The sequence below is a fragment of the Oncorhynchus mykiss genome, chromosome 24 (genome assembly GCF_013265735.2).
Source record: "Oncorhynchus mykiss isolate Arlee chromosome 24, USDA_OmykA_1.1, whole genome shotgun sequence".
In the NCBI taxonomy this organism is placed as follows: domain Eukaryota; kingdom Metazoa; phylum Chordata; class Actinopteri; order Salmoniformes; family Salmonidae; genus Oncorhynchus; species Oncorhynchus mykiss.
This window is the reverse complement of record NC_048588.1, coordinates 4,676,834-4,696,854: the sequence shown is the minus strand read 5'-3', so window position 1 is coordinate 4,696,854 and position 20,021 is coordinate 4,676,834. Positions and strand designations below refer to the sequence as shown.

The 20,021-nt window shown below is 42.2% G+C and overlaps 1 protein-coding gene across 4 annotated transcripts; it reads left to right on the top strand.

Annotated features, from left to right (window-relative positions):
- Positions 1-5,645: 5,645 nt before the first annotated feature.
- Positions 5,646-18,079, top strand: LOC110503567 (FXYD domain-containing ion transport regulator 6). 4 transcript variants are annotated; one of them, XM_036961833.1, is made up of 8 exons: positions 5,646-6,150; positions 14,878-14,931; positions 16,664-16,687; positions 16,823-16,879; positions 16,998-17,072; positions 17,175-17,217; positions 17,322-17,371; positions 17,590-18,079. In XM_036961833.1, exons 2-8 carry the CDS (start codon positions 14,883-14,885, stop codon positions 17,637-17,639), a joined length of 348 nt encoding a protein of 115 aa, XP_036817728.1. In that variant the 5' UTR covers positions 5,646-6,150; positions 14,878-14,882; the 3' UTR covers positions 17,640-18,079. The 4 variants fall into 4 exon arrangements, with proteins under 4 accessions (XP_036817728.1, XP_036817727.1, XP_021437637.1 ...); XM_036961832.1 differs by having other exon boundaries at positions 16,998-17,090; XM_021581962.2 differs by lacking the exon at positions 16,664-16,687.
- The last annotated feature ends 1,942 nt before the right edge of the window (positions 18,080-20,021 follow it).

The following is a 20,021-nucleotide window of genomic DNA, read 5'->3' as shown; positions in this document are numbered from 1 at the left end:
CAGAGCCTTAGATATGCGGTTTTATCAATTGTTCTTAGTGGATTCGCAGACCACCCCGGATAAGGGTATCCATTATAATAAACGCATTACGTGCAATTCATTTTACATGACTGGAGACAAGCAGATACTTTTTTAATACCACAGCAGAGCATGACAACGACTGAGTACATGCTGCAGCACAGGAGACGTTTTGATTTCTATACAGGATATTGTTTTTAAAAAAAAGAGGATAGTCTAAGTTTAGAACAGTGCTGAAGTTGTCAATCAATTGTAAAAAAAAAAAAAAAATGTAGCGCAACAGAACCAGTTACAACTGACGTATCTGATCATCAATGAATTCAAGAAAAAAAAACACTTGTTGTTTAACACAGCAGCCGCATATCATCAGGTATGGTCTACAAGCACTTCGAACTGTTTTTCATGTGGGAAACTATCATTTTCAAACGTATTCTATTTTATTCCATGATATTGTTGTCACAAAATAGATTCGTGTTGACTGTGGCATGGAAATATATGAGCATCTGCTAGGCTAAATGAATGAACTAGACACGCATAGCTCACGGCATGATCCTCAAACCAAAGACGAGCTAAACTTGTGTTTCTAAAAGTGAATTCAAAGGTGCTTTAGAATGAGTGTAAAGCCTAATAACGCATTTTTCGTTTCATTATTATTATTTAATTCTAAGTATGTTTTTTTTTTTTTTTTTGATCTTAAGCTAACAAGGGGTAAGCCTATGTTTTAGCCATATTCTTTAACAAAAGCCATAATACCTCACATACCCCCTCAATTCGAGCCCAGGTTAAAACTCAACACACCATCTCTTCACTGACACTGAGATATTTAAGGAGTGCGTGGTGACTGAAGGAGTTGGCCGACAAAAATCTACATCTTTGGATAGTAGACTATAATTTTGTCTGTCTTGAATAGGAAGAAATAGGCTCCAACACAAAGCCCTCTTGTTATTAGCCTAAAGTCAAAATTAAAATGAAGACTTTTTGAATGAATTAGGCCTTCTCGAATTAGCCTACTTTCAGCAACCATGCGCTGTCTATTTGCCGCTTCATAGTAATGTAAGTTATGTAAATTGCTTAAATATGGCTTATTGTGAGGTCAATAACTCTGATAAATGGCTTCATTATTGGCAACGGAACATATTGTTTTTACTATAATCAATTATAGCAGGAAACTTACCACCGGTCTCAAACTGAACAGGACATCAGTAGGCCTAGTCTGCGTGGACAGATATAGCTTCTTTTTTTTTTTTTTTTTTACAAATCAAAACGTTTGTCTGGAAAGAAGCCTTTGACTCACCTTCTGAAGTGCCACCATACACAGCACAATCATTGGTTAGGCAACACAAAAGGGTTTACATCCAGCCAAGTCACCCATGATACAAGTCAGTATTCGACATCCATCCATGTCTGAAGATGTCGGGAGATGACATGGAAACCGGACATTAGAGGCAACAGTGAGTGCTGTTACCTTCAAGTATGTAAGCATCTGGCTCTGGTGCCAACTGTTGCATGTTAAAATCCAGCGATAGAAAGTAGTTTTTGAGACCGTAACCATTCCTAGTTAATGCCTAACCTTAAGATTCGGGATTTGATGCCGAAGCTTAACACTAACATTAAAATGGTGAGTTAATGCCTAAATTTAACCTCAATCACTTTCAAATTTCAAGTTTTAAACAACTTAAAAATTTGAAGTTTGAGAAACATGGATGAACATTAATTCTGATGTGAAACTGTGAGAGCTAGTTGTTACATCAGCAAAATCAGGGCAGCCTGGCGCCTCACATCGCGTTCCTAAGAAACTATGCAGTATTTAGTTTTTTTTATGTGTTATTTCTTACATTGTTACCCCAGGAAATCTTAGGTTTTATTACATACAGTCGGGAGGAACTATTAGATATAAGAGCAACATCAACTCCCCAACATTACAACCAGGAATACAACTTTCCGGAAGCGGATCCTCTGTTTGGTCCACCACCCAGGACAATGGATCGGATCCCAGCCAGCGACCCAAAACAATGGCGCCGCAGAAGGGGAAGACGGAGTGGTCTTCTGGTCAGGCTCCGTAAACGGGCACATCGCGCATCGCGCATCGCTCCCGAGAATACTACTCGCCAATGTCCAGTCTCTTGACAACAAGGTAGACAAAATCCGAGCAAGGGTTGCCTTCCAGAGAGACATCAGAGATTGTAATGTTCTTTGTTTCACGGAAACATGGCTAACTTGGGATACGTCATCAGAGTCGGTACAGCCACCTGGTTTCTTCACGCATCGCGCCAACAGAAACAAACATCTCTCTGGTAAGAAGGGCAGGGGTGTATGTCTTATGATTAACGAGACGTGGTGTGATCATAACAACAAACAGGAACTCAAGTCCTTTTGTTCACCTGACCATGAATTCCCTACAATCAAATGCCAACCGCATTATCTACCAAGAGAATTCTCTTCGATCATAATCACAGTCGTGTATATCCCCCCCAAGCAGACACATCGATGGCCATGAAATAACTTAATTTGACTCTATGTAAACTGGAAACCACATATCCTGAGGCTGTATTTATTGTAGCTGGGGATTTTAACAAGGCTAATCTGAAAACAAGGCTCCCTAAATTTTATCAGCATATCGAATGTGCGACCCAGGCTGGCAAAACCCTGGATCATTGTTATTCTAACAAAGCCCTTCCCCGCCCTCCATTTGGAAAATCTGACCACGACTCCATTTTCTTGCTCCCAGTTTATAGACAGAAACTAAAACAGGAAGTGCCCGTGCTCATATCTGTTCAACGCTGGTCCGACCAATCAGATTCCACGCTTCAAGATTGCTTCGATCACGTGGACTGGGATATGTTCCGCATAGCGTCGGACAATAACATTAATGAATAACGCTGATTTGGTGAGCAAGTTTATTAGCAAGTGCATCGGTGATGTTGTACCCACAGCGTCTATTAAAACCTTCCCCAACCAGAAACCGTGGATTGACAGCAGCATTCGCGCAAAACTGAAAGTGCGAACCACTGCTTTTAATCAGGGCAAGGTGACCGGAACATGACCGAATACAAACAGTGTAGCTATTCCCTACGCAAGGTAATCAAATAAGCTAAGCATCAGTATAGAGACAAAGTAGAGTCGCAATTCAACGGCTCAGACACAAGAGGTATGTGGCAGGGTCTACAGTCAATCACGGACTGCTCCCAGACAAACTAAACAACTTCTTTGCTCGCTTTGAGGACAATACAGTGCCACTGACATGGCCCGATACCAAAACGTGCGGGCTCTCCTTCACCGCAGCTAATGTGAGTAAAACATTTAAAAGTGTTAACCCTCGCAAGGCTGCCGGCCCAGACGGCATCCCCAGCCGCGTCCTCAGAGCATGCGCAGACCAGCTGGCTGGTGTGTTTACGGACATATTCAATCAATCCTTATCTCAGTCTGCTGTTCCCACATGCTTCAAGAGGGCCATCATTGTTCCTGTTCCCAAGAAAGCTAAGGTAACTTAGCTAAATGACTATCGCCCTGCAGCACTCACTTCCGTCATCATGAAATGCTTTAAGAGACTAGTCAAGGACCATATCACCTCCACCCTACCTGACACCCTAGACCCACTCCAATTTGCTTACTGTTCCAATAGGTCCACAGACGACGCAATCGCAATCACACTGCACACTGCCCTAACCTATCTGGACAAGAGGAATACCTATGTAAGAATGCTGTTCATCGACTACAGCTCAGCATTTAACACCATAGTACCCTCCAAACTCGTCATTAAGTTTGAGACCCTGGGTCTCGACCCCGCCCTGTGCAACTGGGTCCTGAACTTCCTGACGGGCCGCCCCCAGATGGTGAGAGCAGGAAACAACATCTCCACCCCGCTGATCCTCAACAGTGGGGCCCCACAAGGGTGCATTCTCAGCCCTCTCCTGTACTCCCTGTTCACCCATGACTGCGTGGCCATGCACACCTCCAACTCAATCATCAAGTTTGCAGACGACACTACAGTGGTAGGTTTGATTACCAACAACGACGAGACGGCCTACAGGGAGGTGGTGAGGGCCCTCGGAGTGTGGTGTCAGGAAAATAACCTCACACTCAATGTCAACAAAACAAAGGAGATGATCGTGGACTTCAGGAAACAGCAGAGGGTGCAGCCCCCTATCCACATCGACGGGACAGTAGTGGAGAAGGTGGACAGTTTTAAGTTCCTTGGCGTACACATCACGGACAAACTGAAATGGTCCACCCACACAGACTGCGTGGTGAAGAAGGCGCAGCAGCGCCTCTTCAACCTCAAGAGGCTGAAGAAATTTGTCTTGTCACCAAAAACACTCACAAACTTTTACAGATGCACAATCGAGAGCATCCTGTCGGGCTGTATCACCGCCTGGTAGGGAAACTACTCCGCCCACAACCGTAAGGCTCTCCAGAGGATAGTGAGGTCTGGACAACACATCACCGGGGGCAAACTACCTGCCCTCCAGGACACCTACACCATCCAATGTCACAGGAAGGCCAAAAATATCATCAAGGACAACAACCACCCGAGCCACTGCCTGTTCACCCTGCTATTATCCAGAAGGTGAGGTCAGTACAGGTACATCAAAGTGGGGACCGAGAGACTGAAAAACAGCTCCTATCTCAAGGCCATCAGACTGTTAAACAGCCACCACTAACATTGAGTGGCTGCTGCCAACATACTGACTCATCTCTAGCCACTTTAATAATGAACAAGTGATGTAATAAATGTATCACTAGTCACTTTAAACAATGCCACTTTATATAATGTTTACATACCCTACATTACTCATCTCATATGTATATACTGTACCATGTACCATCTACTGCATCTTGCCTATGCCGTTCGGCCATCGCTCATTCATTAATCTTTATGTGCATATTCTGATTAATTCCTTTACACCTGTGTGTATAAGGTAGTTGTTGTGAAATTGATAGATTACTTGTTAGATATTACTGCATGGTCAGAACTAGAAGTACAAGCATTTTGCTACACTCGCATTAACATCGGCTAACCATGTGTATGTGACAAATCAAATTTGATTTGGGAAGGCCAATTCAATACAGTGTGTAATGCAGTGTATCCTAGTGTTTATATACACTATTCCAAGAGCGCAAAAACTCAGGAAGTACATTTTCTTAGAAATATAACTTGGCCCTGTGCTTCTCCGAGCATGCTCTTCGTATAGCCCATAGTATAGGCTATGGATCATTTCATTGAGACCACACTAGGCGCACTTGATATTCCACGCCCAGCAGAGAAACAGGGACGAGGGTCATCATCAGGAACTCATCGAGATACTATAATAAGCAACTAATTCTCAAATCCTGAGCAATACAACATTTGATCAATTTGATCAATTACAAATTACATGACCCTCCCCTGGACTAAATTTAAAAAAAGACTAAACCCTCCCCCAGACATTGTGACTGCTCCCTAATGTAAATTTCTCTTTCTTTCTTTCTTTCTTTCTTTCTTCTCAAACATGAGCAATATGACATTTCATTGATTTCAAATCACATAACCCTCCCCTGGACTAAATTTAAAAAAAAGACTAAACCCTCCCCCTGACTGAAATTGAAAAATCATGACCCCCCCCCCCCATTCTTCCTCCAGGTAACAATTGTGTACATTTCTACTGCTCCCTAATGTCAATCTCTCTCTCTCTCCAGTCTCCCAATACTGATGGTTTCAACCCAGGCTACACTGTAGCTTACATCAAAAACACAATCAGTGTATATTTGTAACCGGTTGGCGCGCCGAAAGCTACGGGTAGATGGCTAGATGCTCACGAACATCAACAGTGGGTCGTGTGTGTGAGGTAGAGAGAGTGGGAGACAGACAGACAGAAAGAACGTGATAGACATCAAGAGACCTTTTGTAATCAATACAAACAGAAGAAACATTGAGATTCTCCAACAAAGATATTGGCAAACTATTTTTACGTTTTGCATTCTAAGTGCGAGAGACGATCAAGAAACCTTCGTGGGACTGCAATTGAACAGTGAGAAGGCACAGATTATAAAAATTGAAACAATAATTACGCTTTGCGAGAAGAAGCTGATCATTGTCGTGGATTGGATTGGGGTCAATCAATTTGTAACCCAACGTCAAGAAAATAGAAAGAGGTAAGAAGATTAATTGGGCATGTTTGTTTTTCGACATAATTCAAAAGGGGCGCGTGCGTTCTCATGTCTACAGTGTGTTATTGTCTGCCTAGTTGGAGCTAAATATTTGGAATCTGGTATCTGGTCAAATGAGTGGGATGTATTGGCTAATAAATAATATAGGCAACATTTAATTTCCTGAAATATTGATGTGAATAATGTATTGAGAACTTGTCTCAATTTGTATAGGCCTATGCATGCATAATATAAGTTGCATGATGGATATAAAATATATATATATTCACACATTGCATTTTATTTTACAAAAATAACGTCTGTAAGAGCATTATTCTTTTTTCAAATAGGCCTAAACTATGAAGGTCTCGACTTGTTTTTGTATGCAATAGATTCTAGTGCCGTGAGGGTGTGTCCTTTTCACAGTATGATGTTAGTTCAGCCAAGTCGTCTCGTGCAGGGCAGGCACACAATATTCAACCGTTTGTATAATTAGTCCTAGGCCAAATAGGTCTAAATGGTATGTAGAACGAATTATTTGAAGCGCCTGAATACTCCCCTGTCCACAATACTGGCAAGTCTAGTGGTAAAGCCACAGGTTAGGATCGGTGAAAGTGGCAGACTCGCGGAGCTCGCGCCAGGCACGGTGTCCATGATCAGCTAGCTACACTATCTCGCCTTTGCAAATTCTAAAACACACTCATGCACAGTTACGCAAACTACGGCTATGTCGTAATGTAGGTAACACCAGAGACACACTATAAGCAATGCTATAATATACCAACTGATACAATTATTCGTGAGTTAGTGTCCCTCCCAGTCTCCATTTTGGGCAGTGGTCGGGTGCGCGAAAAAAGCTTATCTGTGGATGATGGATATGTGGTAGGTAGCCTACAATAATTAAACTGAGGCACTTGTGTTCGTTCATCTGGTTGTCATGAGCGGTAGGGGCGTTCCACCAAATGATTACCTTTTGGGTAGTGTAATTAAGTCCCAAAATGTTTTTATTTCACCTTATTTTAACATTATTTCAGAAACAACACGGTCGACATAATGTAAACGTAATGTAAAATACGTTTTAGCATTTCAAGAAGTTAAATTGAAAAATGAATATTAAGCGCTTATTAAGTGCCAAATAAAGTAACAGGTTTGATGATTTAATCTTAAATAAGCCATATATGCCCCTGTGACAGGGGGAATCGAAGCTTGCTGTGTGCAACAGGGAGCGGCAGTTGAATGCAAGCTTCATAAAAATATGTTCATTTGTAGCCGGTCTTTGTGGGTAATGTATTATGGTCGACCCGCTCAGTTTTCCACCACAAAATACCCGAACATGTCCAAAAGGAGTAGAACCAGCTCACCTGCCTTAACACTATGATTTGATTGTTAGATGTGCAATGTTTCTTTTGAAAAAATATATTTAAAAAATAAATGGTTTCACCATATTAAAACGAGAGTTCAGTTCACGGAGCAGGGTTGATCTCAAAGCAACAAAATAACTAGGGCTTTACAATGATGGGGGAAAACCTGGAGAAATGTTGGGAGTTACGTGGGTTAAAATCTTCCTAGAAGTCAGAGGGTGCGCTGAGGGGCATGTCAAAAGGCAGAATTTTGTTACTTTAGCAAATCTTTTTTTTCATGATAAAAATCTGATTTATGGAATTTGACATGTGGTCTGTATTAATTAAAGGGAGCTTAATATAATAGATTTAAATTAAATATTACTGCACAATTTCTACTTAAAATATGAAAAGGCACTCTTCTAGTGGAACGACCCCATTGTATAAAGGCTTATGTTGAGCGTGAACAAGGATTAATTAACGATTGAATCTCATCACTGTGTCCCACCCCTTTCTTCTCTTCTCACGTACTGAAGTTTTTCATGACAATACCATCTCGAGCCCACCTCCCTCCAACTCGGCACACATCCCTCACCGACAGTATTTGGTACTTCGAATAGTAGTCAGCTGATGGAAACAGTTGCCATAGCAATACCATGGCAGTAGGCACGTCCAATGTCTTGTTGTCATGGAGATTTACAATCACGGTGATGGCAAAGATGCTAAGCCATAAGGCATGGGTCTTGCTCCGGAAAGGATCTTGATGCCCTGTATTTTGTGCTAATTCATCATTTGCTTGTTCAATTTGGGTTGTATTATAATACGTCTGGAACACATAATGAGAATGAGAAAGTTGTAGTAAAGCGACAGATGTGGCACGCACACACACGCCTGAGAGCTAATCAGAGGCAGCGACATTGTGGAGAGCTATAGGTAACTGCCAAAATAAAGGAAACACTTGAGTAAATGAGAGTTCTGGAAGCTCTGGTGTGGGTTGCTTTTTCCTGGCATGGTAAACGGCAATAAAATCATAGCCATTCTGGTGAACCATTTCTATTCATCTCTTCCAGGATGATTATGGCTATGCCTCCATAGGATGACAATGCCCAGACACTTGTAGAATCTATACCAAGGTGTATTGTTCCAGAGATGCATTGTATACCAAGGTGCATTGTTCCAGAGATTTCTGTAAGTCTTTAGCTGACACTAGGCTTCTTCTTAACCTCATTCTGTGCTGTGCTCTTGCAGCAATCTTTGCAGGACGGCCACTCCTAGGGAGAGTAGCAACAGTGCTGAACTTTCTCCATTTATAGACAATTTGTCTTACTGTGGACTGATGAACATCAAGGATTTTAGAGATACTTTTGTAACCCTTTCCAGCTTAATGCAATTCAACAATTCTTAATCTGAGGTCTTCTGCGATCTCTTTTGTTCGAGGCATGGTTCAAATCAGGCAATGCTTCTTATGAATAGCAAACTCACATTTTGTGAGTGTTTTTTATAGGGCAAGGCAGCTCTAACCAACATCTCCAATCTCGTCTCATTGATTGGGACTCCAGGTTAGCTAACTCCTGGCTCCAATTAGCTTTTGGAGAAGTCATTAGCCTAGGGCTTCACATACTTTTTCCCAACCTACACTGTGAGTGTTTAACTGATGTATTCAATATAGACAAGAAAGATTCAATCATTTGTGTGTTATTAGTTTAAGCGCACTGTGTTTTGTCTACTGTTGTGACTTAGATGGAGATCAGATGAAATTTGATGACCAATTTAGGCAGAAATCCAGGTATTTCCAAATGTTTCACATTTTGCCACTGTAGATATGGGAACTTTTACATGAGTCTGGGTGTCCCAGAGAAATAGCGATCAGTACCAAATTGACATAGAAATAACAATAATGGGTAAGATCCATAGAGGAATCATGCTCCAGCAGTTCGATCACAATGCTCCCAACTTTCATTTCACACAACCATACACTCTAAACTCTTAGAAAAAAAAGTGCCATCTAGGATTTAAACGGGTTCTTTAGCTGTCCTCATAGGAGTACCCGTTGAAGAAACCTTTTTGGTAACAAGTAGAACCCTTTCGAGTCCCATGTACAACCCTTAACAGTTTGAGCTCCACGTAGAACCACGGAACCAAAAAGTGATCTACATGGAACCCTTTTGGAACCATTTTCTTTCTAAGATCATGGCCTAGACACTCGCAAACAAAGGCGCGAGCGTTGAGGTGTGAAAAGATTCACACTCACACAGAGAAGGAAGATAAACAACGGGTCACAACACACGACATCATTTCCACTATGACGTTCATTCCGATGTCTTCTTCCACATGCATAATTCATCATTCATGGTCTTGGGCTCGAGTCATAGCTCCCTCCCTGGGGATTGTTGCTTCTGTAGATGTCCACACCGACGTCACCCCAGGATGCCGCTGCTTCTGCCTCCGTTTCTGCCTGCCCTTCCCCCCTCTGCTCTACCCATCCCCCTCCTAGCTCAGACAAAGCGAGGTGCTGGCAGCACCATGGGACTGAAACGTGACACATACAAACAATGGCGTGACAAAAGTGGGTTAAGGAGAGGCATAGAGGCCAGTGAATCGGGTGGCACTTCTCATTTCTAGCGAGGGAGGTGAACTCGAGTGTCTGTGTCACTAGCGCTGGCCTGGCTGGCGGTGCCACACCCCAACAGCAGCTTTCCCACGGGATTCTTAGAGATATGGCCAAATTGTCAACCTCTGATCTGAGAGGTAGAACTGGTTGAATTGCACTTTCCCACTGGGTGGAATTTCAGACTATTGACATTATGTTTTTCTTGCCCTCTGGTCCTGATCGTTAGACAGTGGACAGCAGGTCATTCCTCACTGTCAGTTAGGGCTAGGCGACGTATAGAATTAACTCAATTATTTAGAATGCATGTTTTAGTGCGATTCCAAATGCCTGTATGGCAAGATTCACATTTTTACATTTGTTTTGTTTTCATGAGCGTTTATGTCCGCTTGTTCTTACGTTGTCTTTTTTGGTCTCGTCTCCTTCGCTCCTTCTGTGCTGTGTGCACCTTCCTATGTCCACACCCACACACCAAGTCCCTCCCCTTGCCACTCACAAAAAACAAAGATGAGGGATCACTTCTTCCTCTCTGACAAGCGGTTTCCACTCGCTATTTGCATTTGAGGTTTGTTCCAACAGAATCGGTCATACGGACACCGCAACACATGGAGACATTATTTTACTGTAATAGAGGAGACGTTAACCTTTCTAACCATAAGTTTGTTATGTCCCACCTCTTCAAATTGCGCGCAGAACAGACACTACTAAATAGGAGTATCAATGAAGGTTGATTCTGGAAAATGTTGCCTAAGTATAATTTCAAAAGCCCTTAATTCAATTAGATTATTGCTGACTGTTTGAAATACGGTGCATTTGACCTTGAATTGTGCAACAACGTTTATTTAGAGGTACAGTATAGATTGTGAATCGGCCATTATAAAAAATTGGAAATATGATTTTTAGGCAATATTGCAGAGCCATAATATTCAACTCTGAGGTAAACACTACTGAATTGACCTCAGTGGCTTGTATTTGCTATCATGCCCCAGCCTCCTCCCTCGCCCCATTCGCTGTCAGCCTTTTCCTATCCCTCCTTATCAGCTTGTTGAAAAGGTTAAAAGGGTTTTGAATATAAATACTTAGTTCTGGTTGGACTAATAGCTTGTACTGTGCTGCTCAGTCCTGTGTTTTGATTGTGTCTAACATAGTGTAGACTAGTAGTAGAAGTCTGGAGCTTTGATAAGGGTGCCTAATCCCCCTAAATGTCATCCAAGGTGTCACTTCGCCTTTACCTTTGCTATGTTAACGCGCTATCAGTACCATTAGCAAGGTAGCTTATGTGTAAGAGTTCTAAGTGGGGTCCTCTATGCCTCCCTCTCTACATGCATACATGTATGCATACATACATACATACATACACACACACACACACACACACACACACACACACACACACACACACACACACACACACACACACACATACATACATACATACATACATACATACATACATACATACATACATACATACATACATACATACAGTTGAAGTCGGAAGTTTACATACACTTAGGTTGGAGTTATTAAAACTCGTTTTCAACCACTCCACACATTTCTTGTTAAGAAACTATAGTTTTGGTAAGTTGGTTAGGACATCTACTTTGTACATGATACAAGTCATTTTTCCAGCAATTGTTTAGAGACAGATAATTTCACTTATAATTCACTGTATCACACAAAGTTGACTGCCTTTAAACAGCTTGGAAAATTTAAGAAAATTATGTCATGGCTTTAGAAGCTTCTGATGGGCTAATTGACATCATTTAAGTCAATTTGAGGTGTATCTGTGGATGTATTTCAAGGCCTACCTTCGAACTCAGTGCCTCTTTGCTTGACATCATGGGAAAATCAAAAGAAATCAGCCAAGACCTCAGAAACAAAATTATAGACCTCCACAAATTTGGTTCATCCTTGGGAGCAATTTCCAAACGCCTGAAGGTACCACATTCATCTGTGCAAACAATAGTACGCAAGTATAAACACCATGGGACCACACGGCCGTCATACCACTCAGGATGGAGATGCATTCTATCTCCTAGAGATGAACGTACTTTGGTGTGAAAAGTGCAAATCAATCCCAGAACAATAGCAAAGGACCTTGTGAAGATGCTGGAAGAAACGGGTACAAAAGTATCAATATCCACAGTAAAACGAGTCCGATATCGACATAACCTGAAAGGCCGCTCAGCAAGGAAGAAGCCCCTGCTCCAAAACCACCATAAAAAAACAGACTACGGTTTGCAACTGCACATGGGGACAAAGATTGTACTTTTTTGAGAAATGTCCTTTGGTCTGATGAAACAAAAATAAAACTGTTTGACCATAATGACCATCGTTATGTTTGGAGGAAAAAGCCAAAGAACACCATCCCAACCATGAACCAAGGGGGTGGCAGCATCATGTTGTGGGGGTGCTTTGCTGCAGGAGGGACCGGTGCACATCACAAAATAGATGGCATCACGAGGAGAGAAAATTATGTGGATATTTTGAAGCAACATCTCAAGACATCAGTCAGGAAGTTAAAGCTTGGTCGCATATGGGTCTTCCAAATGGACAATGACGCCAAGCATACTTTCAAAGTTGTGGCAAAATGTCTTAAGGACAACAATGTCAAGGTATTCGACTGGCCATCACAAAGCCCTGACCTCAATCCTATAGAAAATTTGTGGGCAGAACTGAAAAAGAGTGTGCGTGCAAGGAGGCCTACAAACCTGACTCAGTTACACCAGCTCTGTCAGGAGGAATGGGCCAAAATTAACCCAACTTATTGTGGGAAGCTTGTGGAAGGCTACCCGGAACGTTTGACCCAAGTTAAACAATTGAAAGGCAATGCTACCAAATACTAATTGAGTGTATGTAAACTTCTGATCCACTGGGAATGTGATGAAAGAAATGAAAGCTGAAATAAATCATTCTCTCTCTATTATTCTGACATTTCACATTTTTTAAAGAAATTGGTGATCCTAACTGACCTTCAGATAGGGAATTTTTACTCTAATTAAATGTCAGGAATTGTGAAAAACTGAGTTTAAATGCATTTGGCTAAGGTGTATGTAAACTTCTGACTTCAAATTAACATACTGTATATTTTTATATATATATATATTTTATCTATATCTATATATCTATCAGATGGGTAAAAAGGACAGGATGTGATGATTGAATAAGGAAGAGGATAGGAATGCTGTGTTGAACAACGAGAGGGTGTAAAGTCAAAAGTCACAACGGCGCTTGACGGTGTTGAGGTTGTAGCAGCTGTTAAGCCTCAATCACCACTCAGATGAACCCGCCCCCCTCTCGGAGAAGACCTCGGCCACATCTGTTGATGTCTATTACCCTTCACCACACATCCTCATCCACTCTGTAGACTTCCTCCCTGCCTGTGTATCCCCTGCTTATGAGTAGCCCAGGGTTATAGGGCCTGGGATGGGTGGTGACTGACTGAATGAGAGGATCATGAATGCAACATTGTCCTATTTAGTGCAGCTATGGAGGGTGGTGGGAGTAGACGCAACATCACAGAGCCAGACATAACAACCCACTAATGTTTGCTCTGTGGTGACTGGTGGTTGAGTGCTATGGTCCCAGTCATAACCCAGAACCTGTCTGGATATAGAAAACAGCAGGCATATTAAGCACACATACTGTTACCGGGTAGAATTGTGATAACATGCAACCAGGTAAAACATGCAGCCAGTTTACGGACTAAAATGAATCCACGTAACTGTGTGTAGAGACTTACTGTACTCGACTGAGAAGTCAGTTTGGCTTTTGCATGCGTTGCTCTTAATGCCATGAATGACAAATATGCAAAACGTGTAGATCAGTGAATAATTGCCTGCATTCAACATGACCAACATAATGTGTGCTCTGAAGCCACTCTCCACCAGTTCATTAGGCCATTTGTTACCCAATTACTAAGTGCCCTATCATTAAGGAAATGACCTGCATCCAGAACATGACTCCTCCCAGAAAAAACGTCAACCCTGTGACCATGGGGCTGGGCTCGCCACTTAAAGCTGTTTCAAGGGCAAGGTCTTTAAGGGAGTTTGGAGGTGAACAGTGGACAAGCAGCATCTGGACTGTGATGCTATGCTAATGGCTTGGGTCCTGTTTAGACGAATGTGTTCTCTCCCCTTGCAATCTTCATGGTGGTATCAATAAAGAATACGCTCCATGGGAAGTGGGGCACAGAACATGGAGAACAGAGATGGAAAGAGAGACGGGAAAAGAGAGGAGAGGAGAGGAAAAACGATGGAGGGATTGGTGTCATCTCTTTGCCTGGAGGGCAAGTTTCTTTCCATAAAAAGCCTGAATCTACTGTGGTATTGTAACCATCTTGTCTTTTGTCTGTAGTGGGCCCATCTTCAACCCATTACTCTCATAACTCTGGCAGCTTGGCAACTTTTACATCTAGTTTCTATTCCCACCAAGATGTATGTGTAGTACTGGTTTGAGAATGTTTCTGAAAAATAGACACTTGATTGGTAAAAAATGAATGGACCAATACCAATCTGTCTGCAGGCATTGGGGCTCACAGCTGCCTGATTTAGTATCATTATCTATCTACCAGTGTATGTTTCATTTAATGTTATGTCATAAGAATAAAGTTTAGTGGGTTACACAACAGGTTGGTTCAATAGACGGGTGATGTGGGGGCTGTTTTCCAACCTTGCATATGTGTCTGTGTGAGCATGTGTGTCTTGGTGTGTATGTGCGTGGCATGCAACCAACTAACACAGTTCTCTCTCGCTCTATTTCTTTCTCTCTCTCTTTCTGCAGTTACCATGGAAACTGTTCTGTTCTTCCTCTTTTCACTCCTGGTGTATGTGGCTGGTAAGTGCCCCCTCCACCACCACTAACACCACTACCACCAACACCACTACTGCTCTATCCACAGAGAGGCAGGAGACACAGGGGGAGGGCCATGGCATGACATGGCAGGCATGGGGTTTTGACTGAACATTAATGGACTGACTTGTTCTAGAGCCTGAGGCTTCCTTCATTTGCATGCGTAGTACAGTGTGTCTGTGTGTTGATATGTATATCCCAAGTATAATGTAATATACTGTATATCCCAAGTTTAATGTACTATACTGTATATCCCAAGTATAATGTACTATACTGTATATCCCAAGTATAATGTACTATACTGTAAATTCCAAGTACTATGTAATATACTCCATATCACAAGTATATTTAGGCCATGACACACACACACATGCATTAACTGTAACTCTGCCACACACACACACATTATTATGCCATTAAGATTCTAAGTTTGAAGTCATGGGTTCAGTACATCACTGGAGAGAGCAACTGAGCCATCCATGTCATCTGGTGTTATCCAGACTTTTGTTTGTCTGCCAATCGGACGAACCTTCCACATTCTATTGCTTTGGCTTTTTCCCACCTGTCTTCAGTTCACATTCTTTTCCACCTCCCTCTTTTCCTGCCCTCCTTTCTTCTCCCCGTATCCCCTCCATCCTTTCATCTGTGTTTTGTTCACACCGTCTGTTCTGGTTTCTCTTCCTTTCCTCCTTTCTTCTTTTGTCTCTCGTCTCCGTCTCCAGACTATACATTTTCCTCCATTAATCCTCTTCCCTTTCTCCGTCTCCAGATGTACATTTTCCTCCATTAATCTCCCTCCCACTATAATTCCTTGTTTTTCGTGCACTCACTCCCCATTCAGTGTGACTCTCTGTCTGTTGATATGAGTATACATGCTGAGTAGAGTGCGCGCACACACACACACACACACACACACAATGGGGTTGTGGAGCAGATATAAAGTCTGGGGTTTGTGCACTGGGCCAGACAGTGTTTGTGTACTGGGGAATTTAGGAAATGAATTGACACAGGGAGCGAGGGTTGAAAGAATAGAGTAGGGGAGGAGGAGGAGGACGGGGAGGTAACTGAGGTAGTCCATACAACAAATCATCCACAAGGCCAGTGCCATTGCACAACCGGATGTGAATACCGTAACCTGTCAAGATCCCTATCCAAGCTCTGGATGTGAATACCGTAACCTGTCAAGATCCCTATCCAATCTCTGGATGTGAATACCGTAACCTGTCAAGATCCCTATCCAAGCTCTGGATGTGAATACCGTAACCTGTCAAGATCCTTATCCAATCTCTAGATGTGAATACCGTAACCTGTCAAGATCCCTTTCCAAGCTCTGGATGTGAATACCGTAACCTGTCAAGATCCCTATCCAATCTCTGGATGTGAATACCGTAACCTGTCAAGATCCCTATCCAATCTCTGGATGTGAATACCGTAACCTGTCAAGATCCCTATCCAAGCTCTGGATGTGAATACCGTAACCTGTCAAGATCCCTATCCAAGCTCTGGATGTGAATACCGTAACCTGTCAAGATCCCTATCCAAGCTCTGGATGTGAATACCGTAACCTGTCAAGATCCCTATCCAAGCTCTGGATGTGAATACCGTAACCTGTCAAGATCCCTATCCAAGCTCTGGATGTGAATACCGTAACCTGTCAAGATCCCTATCCAAGCTTTCTCTCTTGCTCTCTTTCTCTCGCTCTCTCGCTCTCTCTCAGCAGTCGCAGACCCATGTGCCGAGGGTGAGTAGCCTGTCTGTAATCAATGTGTTTAACCATGTTAGCCCCATTATACTACTAGGTATGTACAGCATTGAAAACTGCTACGATCGTTAGATGTTCTATATGGCTTGTATCTAATTTCCTTGCCTTTCTCAGTGCCTGTATTTTCAGATGGTGAAAAGGAGAAGAAAGAGGTGGACCCATTTGTCTATGGTAAGTAGACCCCTGTAAGTGGGTCTTGATGCTCTTCCCCATCAACTGACAATGTTGCAATAGCCATGAAAGAAGACTTTCATAAGTAGCCGTCCCTCCTCTCTGTGTGTCTGTGTAGACTATCATAGCCTGCGGATCTGTGGACTGGTCTTTGGTGTGGTACTCTTCGCGCTGGGCATCCTCCTCATCCTCAGTAAGTCTTCATACTTCAGTAAGTCTAACTACGCCACACATACTTATTGGCTCTTTGATTGTTGATTTTAAGATCATGATCATGACTTGTTGTGCGTTCTAGGCCGAAAATGTCGCTGCTGTCCCAATCAGGAGAAGAAGCTCAAGTAAGTCAGCAATTGTGCCTGATTGGTCGATTATATTTCTGCTCTGTTGTTATGGGGCTGTGTTCTCCATCTCTGGTCACCATGACATCCAATGTCTATCGCAGGGCCCCTGGAGACGAAGAGGCTACGGCAGAGACCCTGATCGTGTCCAAAGGTGAGAGATTTGTCTCTACCCACTCACCCCTCACACACCCACTGGAACAACCTTGACACCAATCCATAGATGTGTTCAACCATTGGGAATGATTCTTCGTAGTCGATGCCTAGGTTCCCCCTATGTTTCGGCCACTTTGAAATGACTACTCCAACCTCGATGACTTTTCATGAGGTCATATGAGTTTCCTTGATTCCCCCTCTTCTGTCCGAACACAGCTAAGGAGCCGGAGCCAGAGCCCGAGCCTGAAGCAAAGGCTGAGAACTGAGTCAGCCCAACCAGACTGCCTCCCCACCTGACTGACGATCAACCATATCTGCCACTGAACAACCAGTGGTGGAAAAAGTACCCAATTGTCATATTTGAGTAAAAGTAAAGACTCCTTAATAGAAAATGACTCAAGTAATAGTGAAAGTCGCCCAGTAAAATACTACTTGAGTAAAAGTCCAAAAGTATTTGATGTTAAATATACTTAAGTATCAAAAGTAAATGTAATCTCAAAAATATATCAAAGTATAAATCATTTCAAATTCCTTATATTAGGCAAACCAGGATGGTCATGGGCACAGTTCAACACTCAGACATCATTTACAAACAAAGCATTTGTGTTTCGTGAGACCGCCAGATCAGAGGCAGTAGGGATGACCAGGGATGTTCTCTTAAAATGTGTGAATTGGACAATTTTACTGTTCTGTTAAGCATTCAAAATGTAACGAGTACTTTTGGTTGTCAGGGAAAATGTATGGAGTAAAAAGTACATTGTTTTCTTTAGCTGTAAAAGTCAAAGTTGTCAAAAATATAAATAGTAAAGTACTTAAGTGGTACTTTAGAGTATTTTTACTTAAGTACTTTACACCACTGTGAACCACTACCTAAGGACCAACACAATAATGATGATGACGATGGCAACAAAGATGATGACGCTGACAAAGATGATGCAGAAGAATTGTGAAGAATGAAGACGATGCAACAGGAATACTGTGCGACCACAGGACAAGGGATAGGAGTGTGTAGAGGTGGGTGGGGGGGGGGGGATAATGCAGATGTAAATCAACCTTGAACCTATTGTTCCGTGCTCTGTGCCCGTGTACGTGTCTCAGTGATCTCGTGTGTACCTGTGCCTTTCTGCGACAGTCGGTCTCCAGTTTGTCGTCTTAGCCAGTGACACCTTTTTGCAGATCGCCTTTACCACAGTTCTTAATAATTAGAGATGTGTCAAGAAATGTTGTTCGTGTTTGTGTTTAGCTTATATTCTGTGTTTCTATCGTCTTTAGGTTCTAGAGTTTACTGTTTGCTATATTTTATCAGAGTTGTTATTATCACTTTCACTCTTGTAACAATTGTCCTTAATGACGTTTATCACGTGGTAGATTATATACAATATATACACTACCTTTCAAAAGTTTGGGGTCACTTAGAAATGTCCTTGTTTTTTTTTTAAAAGAAAAGTGCATTTTATGTCCATTAAAATAACATCAAATTGATCAGAAATGCAGTGTAGACATTGTTAATGTTGTGAATGAATATTGTAGCTGGAAACTGCACATTATTTTAATGAATATCTACATAGGAGTGCAGAGGCCCATTATCAGCAACCATCACTCCTGTGTTCCAATGGCACGTTGTGTTAGCTATTCCAAGTTAAGCATTTTAAAAGGCTAATTGATCATTAGAAAACCCTTTTGCAATGATGTTAGCACAGCTGAAAACTGTTGACCCTAATTAAAGAAGCAATAAAACTGGCCTTCTTTAACCTAGTTGAGTATATGGAGCATCAGCATTTGTGGGTTCGATTACAGGCTCAAAATGGCCAGAAAAAAATTACTTTCTTCTGAAACTCGTCAGTCTATTCTTGTTCTGAGAAATTAAGGCTATTCAATGTGAGAAATTGCCAAGAAACTGAAGATCTTATACAACGCTGTGTACTACTCCCGTTACAGAACAGCACAAACTGGCGCTAACCAGAATAGAAACAGGAGTGGGAGGCCCCGGTGCACAACTGAGCAAGAGGACAAGTACATTAGAGTGACTAGTTTGAGAAATGGACCCCTCACACGTCCTCAACTGGCAGCTTCATTAAATAGTACCCGCAAAACACCAGTCTCAACGTCAACAGTGAAGAGGCAACTCCAGGATGCTGGTCTTCTAGGCACAGTTGCAAAGAAAAAGCCATATCTCAGACTGGTCAATAAAATGAAATATTAAGATTGGCAAAAGAACACAGACACTGGACAGAAGAACTCTGCCTAGAAGGCCAGCATCCTGGAGTCGCCTCTTCACCATTGACGTTGAGACTGGTGTTTTGTGAGTACTATTTAATAAAGCTGCCAGTGAGGCATCTGTTTCTCAAACTAGACAAACTGTTTCTGGCCATTTTGAGCCTGTAATCGAACCCACAAATGCTGATTCTCCAGAAACTCAACTAGTCTAAAGAAGACCAGTTTGAGCTTTTAGCAGTTTTCAGCTGTGCTCACATAATTGCAAAAGGGTTTTATAATGATCAATTAGCCTTTTAAAATGATAAACTTGGATTAGCTAACACTATGTGCCATTGGAACACAGGAGTGATGGTTGCTGATAATTGGCCTCTGTATGCCTATGTAGATATCCATTAAAAATCAGACGTTTCCAGCTACAATAGTCATTCACA

Bases quoted from the DNA above. Each gene is read 5' to 3' on its own strand.
- LOC110503567 (XM_036961832.1), top strand. From the start codon at position 14,883: ATGGAAACTGTTCTGTTCTTCCTCTTTTCACTCCTGGTGTATGTGGCT. The intron at 16,688-16,822 runs GTGAGTAGCCTG...TGCCTTTCTCAG, and splicing joins CGCAGACCCATGTGCCGAGG to TGCCTGTATTTTCAGATGGT. The intron at 17,091-17,174 runs GTAAGTCTAACT...TGTGCGTTCTAG, and splicing joins CAGTAAGTCTTCATACTTCA to GCCGAAAATGTCGCTGCTGT.